Source organism: Xenia sp. Carnegie-2017, unplaced genomic scaffold (genome assembly GCF_021976095.1).
Source record: "Xenia sp. Carnegie-2017 unplaced genomic scaffold, XeniaSp_v1 HiC_scaffold_19, whole genome shotgun sequence".
Lineage (NCBI taxonomy): Eukaryota > Metazoa > Cnidaria > Anthozoa > Malacalcyonacea > Xeniidae > Xenia > Xenia sp. Carnegie-2017.
The window spans coordinates 9,713,329-9,729,504 of record NW_025813481.1 but is presented as its reverse complement, the minus strand read 5'-3'; the positions used below and the strand labels follow the sequence as shown (position 1 = coordinate 9,729,504).

The 16,176-nt window shown below is 34.1% G+C and overlaps 3 protein-coding genes across 8 annotated transcripts in view; 2 read left to right on the top strand and 1 right to left on the bottom strand.

Annotated features, from left to right (window-relative positions):
- LOC124439576 (protein phosphatase 1 regulatory subunit 32-like) overlaps nucleotides 1-9,029 on the top strand; it is a 26,980-nt gene extending 17,951 nt beyond the window's left edge. Inside the window, exons 11-12 of the mRNA XM_046989835.1 lie at nucleotides 701-955; nucleotides 8,455-9,029. Coding sequence (XP_046845791.1) covers nucleotides 701-955; nucleotides 8,455-8,816 — 617 coding nt within the window. The 3' untranslated portion in view covers nucleotides 8,817-9,029. The remainder of the gene's footprint in view (nucleotides 1-700; nucleotides 956-8,454) is intronic.
- On the bottom strand, nucleotides 8,980-12,597 carry LOC124439582. 2 transcript variants are annotated; one of them, XM_046989848.1, is made up of 4 exons: nucleotides 12,526-12,597; nucleotides 11,898-12,037; nucleotides 10,867-10,959; nucleotides 8,980-9,536 (listed from the first exon to the last, which is right to left on the bottom strand). In XM_046989848.1, the coding sequence occupies exons 1-4, from the start codon at nucleotides 12,549-12,551 to the stop codon at nucleotides 9,223-9,225; spliced, it is 573 nt and encodes a 190-aa protein (XP_046845804.1). In that variant the 5' UTR covers nucleotides 12,552-12,597; the 3' UTR covers nucleotides 8,980-9,222. The 2 variants fall into 2 exon arrangements, with proteins under 2 accessions (XP_046845804.1, XP_046845805.1); XM_046989849.1 differs by having other exon boundaries at nucleotides 9,485-9,559; nucleotides 12,526-12,589.
- On the top strand, nucleotides 9,464-16,176 carry LOC124439581. 5 transcript variants are annotated; one of them, XM_046989843.1, is made up of 6 exons: nucleotides 9,464-9,546; nucleotides 11,323-11,380; nucleotides 13,717-14,051; nucleotides 14,848-14,922; nucleotides 14,990-15,079; nucleotides 15,529-16,176. In XM_046989843.1, exons 3-6 carry the CDS (start codon nucleotides 13,721-13,723, stop codon nucleotides 15,657-15,659), a joined length of 627 nt encoding a protein of 208 aa, XP_046845799.1. In that variant the 5' UTR covers nucleotides 9,464-9,546; nucleotides 11,323-11,380; nucleotides 13,717-13,720; the 3' UTR covers nucleotides 15,660-16,176. The 5 variants fall into 5 exon arrangements, with proteins under 5 accessions (XP_046845799.1, XP_046845802.1, XP_046845798.1 ...); XM_046989846.1 differs by lacking the exons at nucleotides 9,464-9,546; nucleotides 11,323-11,380 and adding an exon at nucleotides 11,402-11,580; XM_046989842.1 differs by lacking the exons at nucleotides 9,464-9,546; nucleotides 11,323-11,380 and adding an exon at nucleotides 12,809-13,090.

The following is a 16,176-nucleotide window of genomic DNA, read 5'->3' as shown; positions in this document are numbered from 1 at the left end:
CTAAGTGTAGCTAAATAGTTACATAAGCTTTAGCTAACTACGGCAATCATCTATTATGTGATTCCTTTTTTCATATTTTATTGCTACAGTTTTGTCTTTAAGGTGTTTCTCGAGTCAATGATGGTCTCATTCATAGTAGGAAATAAAAGTCTTTGCTCATATACGCGTATTTCATATTTTTTATATATAAAAATAAAATAACCACGAATTAAAATAAAAACAATCTCTTTTTAAACCTAAAATCTTATGAAACTAAAGTATTTTGTCTGCCCACGAAAAAAATCGAAAATACAATATGTTAAGAAAGCATAGAAGGCATAGAAAGCACAGAAAATAGAGCATAACTAGTTACATGCAACATTTTACTTTCTTTTTAATAAGAAGCACGCACAATCAATTGTGATCTTAAAGCTCATGTATTATTTCTACCTTGCCCAGTTAAATGTAGATGTTTGTATGCAATTTTTATTTTACCTAGGATCAAATAAATCGATTTGAACGTATTATGATGCAATGTACTTGAACTGTTCTCTTTAAAAACATGCAAAGTGTACATTTCATTGAAAAGATAAAGATGCAAGGTAGAATCTGCTTCCGCCCCTATGTCAAAAATCTTCAGTCCGTTTTGCAAGCTTTATCGATGAAAATCTTCACATCGTCCGATCTGCACCAAACATAAATTAATTGAACTCTATCTTAGGTGTTGGAGAAGTCTTGGGTAAAGAAGGATCCTTGATACTCAAAGGATTGTACAATGACACAAAACAGCTTTTGAACTATTTAAAACGGGTTGAAACATCAGTATATTCCAAGTGGATATTGTGCTACCGAGCCAGTAGAGATGGATGGTCGGCGTTTGCTTTTCATGGGGCATGCGGCGATAAAACATCCACTGTTTCTGTGATCAAAGTCGACTCTTTCATATTTGGTGGATACTCGGACATAAAATTTGGCTGTGAGTAGCAAAATAAAATCTTTGAATGTGTTCTTTGCAATCATAAACGTAAGATTACTATGTTATGGTTTAAAGTGCCCATATATATCGGGGTAGGGAAAACAACTTCTTTAAATAGTTAATTTGATTTTGAGCACATTTGCAATATGTTTGATATCTCAAAAATTTTATCTTAATGGGCTTGTTGGGCCTTGAAGAAGGTGAGTTGGTTAACGTACATAAGAGAATTAACACGCTCACTTCGAACATTATAAACACCGTATAGAATAGTTAAGATTTACAGTGAAAATTAACGTCGGAACATTTGTACTTTTTAAAGGTTTATTTCTATTATAAACTTGTATCATGATTCATGAAAGCTATTTTGTTCTCCAAAGTGTTTCTGTTTCAGCGCTGAGTCATCTACTTGTAGACCCAAAAAGCCCTTGAAGATAGCATTTTTTCCTACAAAATGTACTTAAAATGTGTTTAAAATCGATTTGACTATCTAAAGAAGTCATTTTTCTAACCCTGATATATGTGCACTTTAAATCTATAAAGCATTTACGCTGTATTTATTTGCATATTGACTCCCATGATAAGCAGTTTCCAGTATAGATTTGATTGGAACCAACCTCCACGTAATCATCAAACAATGGGGTTTATCTACGTTTGCTGCTACCCACAATAGCATTCATAAGATATATTTAAGAATTTGACTACCAATATGTCGGTCATGTTGCAACATGCAAACGCCTAGTTGAAAGGATTTCATCAGGTTAATTTGATTATTCGAAAAAGACCTTTCAACACAAAGTTTTGGTTGTGCGCAATGTTATTTAAAAAATATCGTGATGTTTAATATCATAAATCATTGACATTTGTTGCTTTATCGAGTTTTTAACGACTGTAACAACTTTATGTAAGATTTTTTATTCTACAATTGAAAGAAAATGTCTTTGACTGAGTCACACCAGGAGATCAAAATGAAAAAGGACTTTGGCGTTAAAGAAAAACGTGAATTCTAATGAAGTTTAATTCAAATGCGTCAAATCAAAATACCGGATATACTGGTAAACAGTTATATGAATGGTGGATCTAGAATTAAACAAGACGCTCTTTTGAGCTTTGGTCGCAGAGCCGAACCATTGAGTTCTGTAATAACCATTGAGTTATTATAGAACTCAATGGGCCAAAGTCAATATGCTGCCGGAAAGACACACACAGGGTACTTGTAGATAACTATTGATATCCATGGGATAGTTCCAGGGGCGGATCCAGCTTCTGGGCTGACCGTGGCCCTGTGACGTAGCGAGCGACTTCGGCGCGAGCCAACGCTAGGGGGATCTGGGGGCATGCTCCCCCAGAAAATTTTGAAATCTTGACTCTCGGAAAAGCAAATTCCTGCATTTTTAATGTAGAATATAACAATATTTAGTTATAATCTCATCTAAAAAAAATTCTAATATCGCCATTTTTTTAATTCTGTTCGGATAAAAATTTTACTTATCTTGTGGTGTCTGATGTAAAATCAACGCAGTTTCCGTACCTTTCTGTAATCACAGGATTGTTGCCACAGGAGTGAGAGAAAGATGAAGCATGTTATTTTTCAGTGAATAACCAAAAGACAGTTCACTACAAAAAAATAATTCCCCATCTTTGTTGCCCCATCAAATGGTCTTTTTCGAAAAGCAGCGAGGATGCCTTTTGTAACAGCCATAAAGATGGCAAGACTAATAAAAGCAATGTTCAAATGTGGTCTTCTTCCAACAACAGCAAAGATGTTTATCCAACAATCGTAAAGATTGCAAGATTAATAAAAGCAATGTTCAAAAGTGATCTTCTTCCAACAACAGCAAAGATGTTTATCCAATAATCGTAAAGTTGGCAAGATTAATAAAAACAATGTTCAAAGGTGATCTTCTTCCAACAGCGACAAAGATGTTTATCCAACAATGGTAAAGATGGTAAGATTAATAAAAGCAATGTTCAAAGGTGGTCCTCTAAAAACAAAGTAACGAAATGATTTTTGGTGGATGGGATTTTTTGATCTGCCAAATAACGTGGCATCGCAGCACAACGAAAGATATGGACATAGTCAATTGCACTCCCATCAACAAAATCTCTTGGATATATTGTACAATTGAACATTTTAGCCAACGAATCCCAATTTCCTTTCACTTCAGCATCATTAGTAATTGGGTAGTATGACTGAATAGCACACTGGATTACTGTGGACAAAGCAAACATACACATCAAGGGTGAAAAGGTGTAATTATTCGCTCTTTCCACTGCTTCTTGTAAAACTGCCGCAATTTCATTTGCATTTTCTAAAGAGGTTAGAGCTGCATCGCATATACACATGGAAAAGGCATTTTTAAGTGAAGTGAACGCACCATTTTTATGCTGGGACTCGATGAGAGGATGGGTAGAATAGTATTTTGCATTCTCAAACATTTCAACACTAGTTAGGAATCTCAAGTAAATAGAGAGAGTCTCATTCCCAACTAATGCAATAGAACATGCATTGAACAGAAAATTCCCATTGGCTAAAGTACTAAAAGAAAAATTAGTATTTAAGTATCAATGGCTGCTTTGTTATACCAAGTTATACCTGGAAACAAATCTGCTAGACTGACTCTGACATTAGAATAAATAAGGGTAACCAATACTGTTAAAGATAGACAAATAATATTGAAATTGAGAAAGTTATTTTCTCTTTGTGTTAATTTGGTAACATCATGATAAAGTCAAAGTCACAGGCAGGTAGTCTAAGATTTGGAACTAGTCCAGGCATGTCAAACAGGATTCAGACGACTTATTGATTCCATCTACTATAGCATCAATATTCTATATAAATCGCGAAAGAAAGTAACAGTTATTCAAAATGATATGTTAGTTTCTTTAACCAGGGGATAACATAAAATTCCAGGAATACAAGGATAATACATTATTGATTGGGTTAAATTTTAAAAAGACTAGCTTTGACTAATATTGAAGTAAAACATTTTATTTAACAGACAGTAACAATTAAAATTATTTAGGCCGTACATTAGACAGACTGAGTATGCAAAATAATGACAGCTTTAGACATATATTTTACATGATACACTAAATATGAATAGCTGAAAATTAACGGATTGATCATATATTTCAGGCCAAGATGTCAAACGTAAATAAAAATATAAATTAATACCCCAATACATGTAAATTCTTACCTAACAGGGACATTGGGTCCTGATCTTTCAATTTGGCTTTCAGGGAAGTGCAGTTTTGAAAATGAACAAGTTCGTAGCATAATATCGCCAGTAGAATTTATGCGATGAAGCCTTTCCTCGTTGATTATTTTAACACAGTGTTGTCTCAAGTTAGACAATTCACCAGAAATAATTTCGCAAGCGTTCTCTTGCTGAAAGGTTTGGACGAGCTTTTCAAGAACATCGATCTTTTTAGAAGTTTCCATTGATCCTAATCGCTGAGTAGAACTAGAAGTAGCGTTTTTCAAGTCGACAAGAATCGAGCAATTTCATGACTTGTATTTATTGTGCAATCAAAATACATTCACCGTGGCTCACCGTGGCGCACATGACCAAAACGTTCCCTGTGATTGGCTTGCAACGCTGCACCGTGGCTTAAAGGGGTAGTCTGACCTTAACACAACTTTCGCTCATATGAAAGTGTATATTGTTCTTACCTCTCTCACGAAATCCTAGGTTTCCAATTCAAATTTAACTCGAGAAATAATGCCCTAAATGTGTGTATTTTTGCCTCTTGTTCGATCGCCATTGTGTAAATGCAAGCGAAGCCGCAGTCCAGCAGCGGTTTTTCGTCGTGACGTCACTGCGCGGTGATCGTTGTCAACATAAGACAAAATATACTAGCAAAAGTAGAAATTACGCATAAGCATATTCATCGTTGCATTTTATTTTCTAAGTTTTTAAATTATTTTGCGCAATGGATACGGATTACTCAAACGATTCCTCTAGTAATTATTCTGGAAGCAGTGTTTCAAACTACGAAGAAATGATTAACGATCAAAACATGATTCAACCATATGCTTATGAGCCGATTGAAACAGACTCTAGCGACGAGCCTATGGACGACTCCGACGAAGTTCAGCTGTTGTAACAATGAATGAAGACTCAGCACAATTTGAGGGAATAGATACTCCGGACTGTATTACAGATAATCCTGTTTTCGAAATCTTTGTTTAAATTATTGGGTATTACGACTGGCATGGAGTGAGTACAAACAACACTATGGTTCAAGAGCTGAAGAAGGACCTGAACACAAAAGACAAAGACATGTGGCTTACAGGCAACTGGTTCGATGGTGTTGGAATGTATTGGGCAAGGAAATTAGAGTACCACTACCATCTTTTGCTGTTAGCTACATTCGAGCACATTTCCAACCACCAGGTCTAGAAGAGGACTTTGTCTTTGAGGGTTTTAAATTCGCTGATGAATAATAATGGTAATGTAAACTATTATAGCCATATTTATAAGTATCGTTAATGATGAATTACTAATAAATAAAAATATAAATTGGATTTAGTAAATGAACAATAAATACAAATTATAATGGCCAAGCCAAACCAATTCTTTATTTGTGCTATGCAAGGATTTTGGTGTACATAATTAAAAAGTGCCTAACAGCAAAAGATGGTAGTGGTACTCTAATTTCCTTGCCCAATACATTCCAACACCATCGAACCAGTTGCCTGTAAGCCACATGTCTTTGTCTTTTGTGTTCAGGTCCTTCTTCAGCTCTTGAACCATAGTGTTGTTTGTACTCACTCCATGCCAGTCGTAATACCCAATAATTTAAACAAAGATTTCGAAAAACAGGATTATCTGTAATACAGTCCGGAGTATCTATTCCCTCAAATTGTGCTGAGTCTTCATTCATTGTTACAACAGCTGAACTTCGTCGGAGTCGTCCATAGGCTCGTCGCTAGAGTCTGTTTCAATCGGCTCATAAGCATATGGTTGAATCATGTTTTGATCGTTAATCATTTCTTCGTAGTTTGAAACACTGCTTCCAGAATAATTACTAGAGGAATCGTTTGAGTAATCCGTATCCATTGCGCAAAATAATTTAAAAACTTAGAAAGTAAAATGCAACGATGAATATGCTTATGCGTAATTTCTACTTTTGCTAGTATATTTTGTCTTATGTTGACAACGATCACCGCGCAGTGACGTCACGACGAAAAACCGCTGCTGGACTGCGGCTTCGCTTGCATGTACACAATGGCGATCGAAAAATACACACATTTAAGGCAGTATTTCTCGAGTTAAATTTGAATTGGAAACCTAGGATTTCGCGAGAGAGGTAAGAACAATATATACTTTCATATGAGCGAAAGTTGTGTTAAGGTCAGACTACCCCTTTAAGGTTACTACGGAGTTTTAGCAAGAGTACGACCACGACTACGAGTACGCAATTTGACCGAGTAAGGGAATGGCTCGAGGAAGGTTGTTGTCGTTATCGCTTCGTCAAATAATGATATCAAAGAATCGATAATACTGGTTTTGCAAGAATATAGGACTCTTTAGACTGAAAAATCTTCACTATTTTAAGTTTTATGTACGATATATTTGTACTATTTTATTGTTTGTTTACCTTTAACTTTGCGTACGAAATACATGAAAGTTTCGCGACTGCGAATTTTTTACAAAACATCGTACTCAGATTGATGACGGCTACGTGTTTTTGTTGTCGCAACAATGTTTTCGCGCTAAAATGACGTAATTCGTACTCGTAGTCGTACTCGTAGGCTCTGCTAAAGCTCCCTACTATATTTAGCAACTATTGCGAAATTTTTTGAACGCTGACCGTGGCTCTTCATTCTGAGATTGCTGGCTCGAATTTACGAACATATTCCGAGCATACTCATGGCGTATTCGGCAAGATTCGAGACGCTTTCGGTGATTTTACAGTTCAGAGTTTAACTGGATGATAATACTATTTTAACAAGACGTTTAATTTGAAGTTTTTGTTCTGTTAACAAAAATTTTTGACAAAAAATTACAAAATTCATTCAATTTTTGCTTTTGATCGAATTTTGCTGTATTTGAGCAAAATTTTTAATCATGAAAAAGTCAACCTTGGAAAAACTTAAGTGGCAGAATTCTGACCGTGGCTCAAGCCACTTTCGCCATGGCCTAGATCCGCCCCTGAGTTCGGGGCAAAACGATTTCACGCAACGTAATAAAAATTGGCCTCTATTGTCTTTAGTACTTTTATTTTGACCCGCGTTTCACACAGGTATTGTAGATATAAAAATTTTATGGCTTTTGGGGCTTGATTTTCTTTTTGTTTGTACAATTAAAATTCAAAATTATCCATTTAATCAACATTATCCAATTATCATTATCCAATCAACATTATCCAATTATCAACATGTCTTTCACAACGCCGCCATCTTTGATTTTTGTTCTGTTTACATAAAGTATATTAATTTGTGAACATTGACAAAGATCCGACATCCGACGAAAAGGCGTGCCGAAAGTCCCGAAACTTATGGTCGCCTGCCCTGCGACAAAAAATGATACACTTTGTGGCTTTTCACATTGGAGCGAATGTTATTCCGCAATGAACAGCTTAAAAGCTTTTTAACATATGTTTAATTGGCATATATCGCATGTTCTATATGGCAGATATTTTCCACACTGCAATACTCTATCATTTTACGTTTTTTAACATACTCAACTCCCCATCAATTCCTATTATTTTGAAGTCAACTTTTAAGGGAAAAATATGAGAAAGTAATACAATTTTATACGTAAGTTTGGCGGCTGTGTCTGACACTATAATCTAAAAATCTCTAAGGCTCTGTTTACATGGGACCGGAACAAAGTCAAACCTGAATGAAAATAGGAATTTGTTGCATATTTATAAGGGACATGCTCAAAATCACGAAAAATCTGCATTTGCGTAATGCCACCTTTTCAGGGCTAGTTTTACACTTGCCAGCCATTTTGTTTTTTAACTTGCTTTTTTGCGCATGCGTTGTTGCCGTTTCAGATCGTTGTGAACGTTAATTTGAGGCCCTGTTTACATGAGGGCGGTATGAATTCAGACCAGAACCATTTCAGTTCAATAACAATATGATGTATTCACATACACAGTTTCACATGCGACCGTCTTTGTAAATTGTTAAGACCGACACAAAATCGTTCCGGTTTCTAGTTTCTAGGGCCTGAGTTTACATTGATGATGGTTTCATCTGGTTCCAGTTTGACTTCGTTTCAGTTAGTGGCTGATTTAGAGTGCCTCAAAATAAATTACTACTGCATATTTTGACCTTACTGGCAAATTCATTGGCAAAATTATATTCTTTTGAAATTCAAAACCAATAGTTTTTTCTGAATGTAATTTGAATTTTAAATTGAGGAGCTATAATTTATTTTGAGGTACCTTGGATCCGCCAATGGTTCCGGTCACATGTAAACATCGCCTAAATAAGTAGAACATGAACATGCCATCTTTTGACACGTCTCACATTTTTGTTTTAGTGCCTAATTACCCTACACGCTACAACTACGGAGTCAGTCGCAGTTGTCATCAAAGTAGAAAAGCATTTGTCTTTTCGCTAATAAATGACGCTGATCTTCCAGCATTTCAAAGCTTCCCGTACCGGAATTTTGGAAGAGCGGTCTGTGCTGATTCAAGGAAAGGACCTGTGTTTGGTAACGATATCAGTATTGGGGATTTTGCACATGGTAAAACAATTTCAAGTAGTAATCTTGGCGATACTTACAGACCTCCAGGATATACTAGTTGGTATCATTACAGAGCAAGCACGTTGTTGGCTGGAAATTCGAGCTTTAGTCCTGACGAAATTGAAGTATATTACGAAAAAATATCACCTTTTTAACTTTTTAGTCAATTTGGTATTGAATAATAACAAAAAAACGTCATTTTTAATCTTTGCAGTGTTGGTTGTAGTTTAGTGATTGATTTTCGTCCCAGTATATCTGAGAGACAACAGCGTGCTAGACACAATTTTTTATCGTCTTAAAAAAGATATCATAAAACTCTACTGTAACTTTCCTTTTAATAATAATGTTTGGATTTTGTGACTGTTAAATTGAGTCAGTCAATGGCTTGATTAACATTAAGCAATTACTTTCATTTCCATTTTTGAATGTGGATAAGTTTCAGTTGTAGGTAAAGTTATGTTGTAAATCAGTCCTGTCGAAGACCACAGTCTACTCGTCGAAAGTTCGTCGTAATAAAATAATTTTTGGCTGGGGAGCGACTGATTTAAACAAGACTGAATGTCAAAGAAGTATTACTCCCTTCACTTGAACAGGTTGACAACATGAAAAACGACAAGAAGGGACACATAAACGTTTGCAGCTTGGATTACACTCAGTTCCGTCTTCAAAGGTTTTCTCTATACTTTCACGACTCGTTTGTGTTGAATTTTGAGAATCTGTTCCAAGATTCGATTTTCTTTGTAGGGCTGGATGTGAATCCAAGTGTCTTATCAGATGTGCTTGCTTGTGTTCCTCGATGTTACGTTTTATGCAGCATGACCATTCACATGACGGAAGGCAACGATGTCGACATACTTCTGCGCAGATGTGAACACCTATATACAGGTGGCACACTTTTCTACCATGATTGAAATTTAAAAGATGTCATGTTTTAATGTTGTCTTTTTGCTATAATGTTGACAGAATTCGCGAAATAGTTTTTTACGCAAGCGTTTGTTGTTCACTTTCAACTCGTGAACGCAGAAACAAAAAAATTTCGTTGTTTTCCGACGAAAAGTTGTTTTGAAAATATACCGTTGTGAATGGCAACAATAATAAATTAATATAATTGGTATCGCATATACCATAGTGAATGGCAAAAATAATAAATTAATGGCGTTTAAAGAACTGTTTAAAATCAGAACACTAACGCAATAATTTTAAAGAACTGCCTTAAAGCTAAACGACATGATGCATTAAACGTGTCGTTTAGCTTTAGAGCAGGCCTTTTAGAACTTTGGTTAGCGTTCTTTAAACAGTTCTTTTAAGAACTATTTAGGTTATTATTTTTGCCATTCACCATGGTATTTGCTATCTTCAAACAATATTTAGATTTGTCACCACGACAAAGGCTCTATGTTTTGTGCTATAGTAATTATTTCTGGATACTGAATGGCCATGAAAATGAGATCAAAGTGATTGCATTGAGCCAGAAAAGTAGAAATCATTTCATGTTAAAATTTTTCGATGAATTTCGCAAACTGTTTGTGACAATTTATAGCTAAGCACTGTAAAAACTGATTGATTAAAATAATCATAAAAATTGGCTACCTCAGATGCATTTAACCACTTTAACCAATATTTTTATGGCTACTTTAACCTATCATATGGTTATTTTAACCAATCAGTTTTTACAGTGAGGGTACGTGCTATTCTTTATTTTTTTGGGACTGTATCTAAACGTTTTAAACTGTAAGATTTAAGAATAGTTCTTATTTAGAAGTTCGACAGCTTGCCAAAATTGTTTTCTGCTTTCAAGAAAATCAACTTTAACAGCTACGTGCAATAAATATAATCAACTTTAACCAAGGTTTCCTTTTTCAGTTTAATATAGTAAACAACTCATCATCTGCTCATTTCCTAGAGAAAACCCTCATTCATTATTATACGCGGCAACTCTGTTTGTCTCGTTTTTTTGACTTCAAGCCTACTTACCTTGTAATTTAATATCTTGTAAATAGCTCTATGGTTTTAATCATAAGTGAGACGTGACATAAATTCAACTATTTTATAAATATATATTTTGTTTTTTAATAATAGGTTTTAGGAATTCTTTATTGCTCAATAATAGTTATTCAAAGATTTTACTCACTTCATTCTGTTAGGTTAAGATTGGTGAGTTTAGGACTAGAGCTTGTGGAGATAATAATTAATACAATCGCTTACTTGACTTTTTGAGTTTTTCAATAGTTTTGGCTCTCTTTGTCATTTGTTGCACAATAGAGTTCAAATACGATCGAGCGTAGTTTTTAAACTCCTCTAAAAAATGCAAAATAATTAACAAATTTTTAAAATCACAAACAAAACTCGCATTTTGATTCTATTCTAACCATTATTTTAACTATTAATGGGCCTATTCTAATATTCGAGCTATCCAATATCTTTTAAGTGGCATTGAAACCAAATGAAATTATTTAAGCGGAAAGCAACTGAGAAAAAAATTTGCCGCTTAAAGGGTTTACAATCAAATAGTTAACAATCTAAATTAAAATGTGGTGTGAAGCAACAGAATATAAGAAATATATACAAAAGGTCCACTTCGTTTTGTATTTTGTGCCACGCATATCTTACGCATGTGATTACCATAATGTTGTCAGTCAATTGCCATTTTTCATTTAATAGGTTTGATCAACTTATCTCCGAAGACATCGATGTTCTATTGACTCGTGGGCTCATGATGGTAAGATATATGTAATGGCTTGACACGAACAAAAATCGACCTTAACAAGTGGTCAAAACAACGTCATTTTTTAAACATTAACGTAAATGCTCGTTTTATCTAAATTTTGCGGTCCTGACTGCAACGCTTCATCGAGAGGCATGCACGGAAGCGGGGCTTGTTAATAGTGTCTGCGTATGTGTATGTAACAGGAACAAAAGGTAAATTATCGCCTTTATTTCAAGCTCAATTAATGAAATATGGCTTCGTCATCATGGTCATTTTGCTCACGAACTTCAAATGAAGACCAGAATCATCTTTGAACCAAAGTCTATTTAGTTAATTGCGTTATATGCATTAATATGTATTAAAGTCAGTCAAGTTAACGCTGTCCTGCCGATTTTTCTTAATTCCAATTTCAAACACTTTATTTCTTCCGATTAAGCACTACAGCAAATTTCCAAGGTGCTATGCTTTATCGGGAACGGCAAACTCACACGGGAGCAATTCACGAGCATTTACAGTATTATTTAAATACCTTTAATTTCACTTGGATATATTTCTAGATATCCCGTTTGTCTTTTATCATGTCTTTTACTTTGGTTTTTTTTATGCCTCCTGGCAGAATCAACAAGGTCAGTTGTCATAATAATAACCAATACAGCACATAGATAAAGTCTGAAAGAAGTCAAATGAATATGGTAAAGTAATTTCGATCGTGTGAACTCAGAATTCTTCCTCGAAATGGAGTGTTTTCTGCGAACAGTAGCATTTACGATAAGAATTTTATAATCATTTTATAATTTACAACTGTTTGGTAAACGATAAGGATTTGCAAAAAATATTTTACGGGACGTTAATAATTCAGACGTGCATATTTTGTTCATGGAAACCTGCTGGTGTGATCAATAAAATTGTAATGTATTTAGCGTTCTTTCATTTATTTAGTAGCGAGTGCACATTCATTTTCTCTCTTAGACTGGAAGACTGATTTTTTCACGTTTATATATGTTTTAAGTTTGACGTTTCCATGCAACGTAGATAATGTCTTAACATAAACAAATTTTTATTGAATTTTTCGAAAATTAAGATGACACAGTAATGCTAAACTTTTCTTTTTTGTGATTCATTTTGTTAAACAAAGTAATAAAGAAGCTCCACATCACCTTATTGCATTAGTTTTGATTTCCATGTCTTTCACAAAGGTCAAATGATTTTCTTTTCAAATTTATTTTGACCGGTTGCCAATAAATAATTAACGATATATAAGCACAAGATAACAAAGCAAGAACAGGCTTATAGATATATTTGTTGCTGATGAAACAAACTAGCATACTAAAATTACATGACAAACTTGTATATGATGCGTAATGAACTCAATTAAAGAAAATTCGATTTAAACTCAAAGTTGGGGCTCAGCTTTTTCGTAACGAGAGTAAAATGTTGTTAAACTGGGTCTGATATTATAAGTCATTTGGAGGCCAGTATTCAACATTCAATTTAAAAAAGTATTGGACGGGAAAATGTTACATTGTTCAACATATTGGTCTTAACTAAAAATAATAGTCTTTGTAAATCACAATTTTTTGCACTTGTCAATCAAGTTAGTTTTTTTCAATAGCAACCAGCAAATACCTGTGAAGATTCTGTCAAAAGATTAACTTGTGTCGTTAAATTAATATTAGTGAAAAGAACAGTAATTTAACGTGCTTCAAGGATAATTGTAAAAATGTATGTAAGTTTGAATTAAAATCAATTAAACGTTTTCTGTTATCTTTTATTGAAAATTTTGGAAATACAAAAATCAAAATTAATAAAGCAAGTAAGAGTGTGCTAATGTGTTGATTGTGAACTTCCGCTAAATTATGCACTACTATTTGTTTAAGTTTTTCTTCAACTGTTTTTTTTTATGTAAACATATCGAAAACTTGTTAACAAATAACAAACATTTACCCACTCATTATATAGCTACTATATAGCTGCCTTACTACTATCGCACCATACATTTATAAATAGCTTCTGTCATAGCAAAGGATCAGACAAAGTAGCTACTAGAATAAATACCAAATCCTTTCTATTATAATTGTTACTAATAATGAATAATTCGTCCAATCAGAAACTACTTCATCATTCAAAGCTTTTCCAAATTTATTTAATGCTTACAAAAGTGCTTGATTTATAAATATAAATTCCTTCGTACTAATAAAAATATACATTTTATAATGAGTTGAAGTCTTATTTTTCAAAAGATTAATACTTTACTGAAAAGCTGACTGGAATTGATGATGACACTTTTGTTTCTGATAGAAATATTCATTTTCGTATTAACTGAGTTTTTTCTGTTATCTTTTTTCCAGCATAATGAGCAAAGTTCCTGCGTTTGTTTTATTTTTGAGTGTTGTGTATTTGACACTACCGGATAATAGAGGTATTGTAGACGGCACTGCACACAGACATGATGCAGAATCTGGTGAAGAAAATAATGCAACTGACGGTCAAAAAGATGATGTGAAATTCACACCCTTGAGAAAAAAACATGGCCGCAAGAAACTGAACAAAAATTTAGCATTTAGTTTAAAGGAATTCATTGAAGCCATGGCTGAGAAAAAGGTACCACGAAAAAAAATAAAAGGAAAGCACAAAAACAGAAGGAAACATTACACCAGTGCCATGCACATGAAAAGTATTAAAGGTAAAGTTAATAAACGTTCCCAACGTTCTCTATTAATCATAATTCAAAGCACATATAATATCAATAAAAATATTAATAAACATCACTCTGTAATTGCATTGCATTCATTTCAATGAAAATGCGATGAATGAGGATGTATAGGCTACTCAAATGTTAATTTAATACCAGTTTCTTTTACGTTGGAGGATTTTGAGCTGTACATTCGACGAACTAATTATATTTAAGTCGTACATTTCGAAAAATGAAAACTTCTTGGTGGTTCTATGTAACAAATCAGGGCCGGATTAATTTAATGGTTTAGACTGAGCAGCTTCACAAGGGCTTCCGCAAACTAGTGCCTCCACATTATTCAAGGTGAAATCTCAAATTGTTGTTGTATAGAGCAAAGAAAACGAAGAAAAACATTTTGTTTATACTCTTTACATTTTACATTTATAAAGAACAGAGTACGTATGACAATAAACTTTAATAAACTCATTCATCTTGCTTTATGTAAGCATTGAATATGATGTCTATAAATCAACTTTGACGAAGATCTTCTGTAAGCAAATTCTTCAAAGCATTTTACCCTAAATAACATTTAGTCATCAAATGCAAGAATATTTTACACGCCCAGCAATCTAAGTTTATACTTTTGTCAGATGTTTTACAAAAATTATATTGAACTCTCCAAAGGGGGACAGGAGCCTTCGCAGATTTGGGCTTTCCAGGGACTCCACACATGACAAGTGTCTTCGCAGAACAGTGCTTTGCATAGATACAAAGAAAAATAATGTTCCTTGTTTCAAACTTGCAGAAAAAATGAGAGCTTTGGCAAAAATCGCCATTGCAGAATTGAAAGCAAAAAAGAAGCAAGCGCGAAAGATAAAAGGTAAAACGGCTTATATCTTTCATTAAAAAATCTTTGTAATATCTACTTTTGTTTTATAAATCTGCAGAGAAGGTAGAAATGACGAGAAAAAAGTCGCGTGGTCACAGAAAAGAGACGACATTGCCAATTGCTCGATCAAAAATCCCAGATGCAAAAGGTATTGTCAAAACCTGTATTAAGAAATCAAACTTTATTATTTGCAACTGCCTTGATAAAATTGCTCTTAATTGTTTTGGATTTCGTATAAAGGACTGTAAAAATGCTTGTAAAAAAATGAAGAATGTATCAAAGATTGATTTGCTTTGATAAAATAACGTTCTGTGTGTGTCACGTTTGTTGCTAGTAACTTTGGTCTTTGGAATTGATTTGTATTTCAAGTTGCAAAAGTTGTTGATAGGAAACTTGAGAACACAAAACACGTTTTTAATGAGCATGATATATAGTTTTTACATTTGTCACCTCGAAAAAGTCTCTGTTTCATTACTTGTAAAAAAGTATTTGTAAAATGCGTGTAATGTCCTGAGAAACGATAGCGTAATTTTGTTTCTGATTTTCATTCATTCATCATTTGAACTGGATTTATTTTGATCAATTCAAATTTTTTAGCACTTTGTCAAGACATTTGCCAGCATCGCTGTTTGCAATCGTGTCATATTGCGTGCTGTGTACCAGACCTCACGCCAACTATGCGAGATGTTGTTGCCCTGAGAACAAAATATATGAACATTCCACGCTAGAAAAGATGTCCAAGGCATTGCGAGAAGAGTTGTGACTCTTCCTGTGACGTTTCCTGCTGTTTACATCGTCAACATTAGAATGCAAAGAAAAAGACATAAAACTTGTAGTTTGAATATCGTATTCTGGTTTTAGGACCAACGTCATCGTGTTGTAAAAGCTCACACCCATTCTCCTTTTACACCCACATTTGCTGATTGGGACATAATAATCTTGCTCCCGCTAATCAATGGCAAACTCATATTTCCAGCGAGGACAAGACTTTTCAGCGCTGACATGTTGCAAATCAAGCAATTAAAGTAGTGTGGAAATACTGTCCTTTAATTATTTCGAAGCAATTTTGAAGCCCCCACTCAGTGGGTGTGAGTGCATGGGAATGAAAAAATTTTTTGAGCTATACGATAAAGTGATACAAACCTTACCAAGAAAATATGTTTATCATTAAACTGAACTGGCAGCAAAGCCATCCCGATATTTAGTTGTAAAGATTTAAATTAAATGTTGTTAAAAAAATAAGAA

Coding starts and splice junctions, on each gene's coding strand:
- LOC124439581 (XM_046989843.1), top strand. CDS start 13,721: ATGAGCAAAGTTCCTGCGTTTGTTTTATTTTTGAGTGTTGTGTATTTG. Junction 14,052..14,847: donor GCACATGAAAAGTATTAAAG/GTAAAGTTAATA, acceptor TCAAACTTGCAG/AAAAAATGAGAGCTTTGGCA. Junction 15,080..15,528: donor AAAAATCCCAGATGCAAAAG/GTATTGTCAAAA, acceptor CAAATTTTTTAG/CACTTTGTCAAGACATTTGC.
- LOC124439582 (XM_046989848.1), bottom strand. CDS start 12,551: ATGGAAATCAAAACTAATGCAATAAG. Junction 12,038..12,525: donor ATCAAAACTAATGCAATAAG/GTGATGTGGAGC, acceptor GACTTCTTTCAG/ACTTTATCTATGTGCTGTAT. Junction 10,960..11,897: donor ATATCCAAGTGAAATTAAAG/GTATTTAAATAA, acceptor TGCATTTTTTAG/AGGAGTTTAAAAACTACGCT.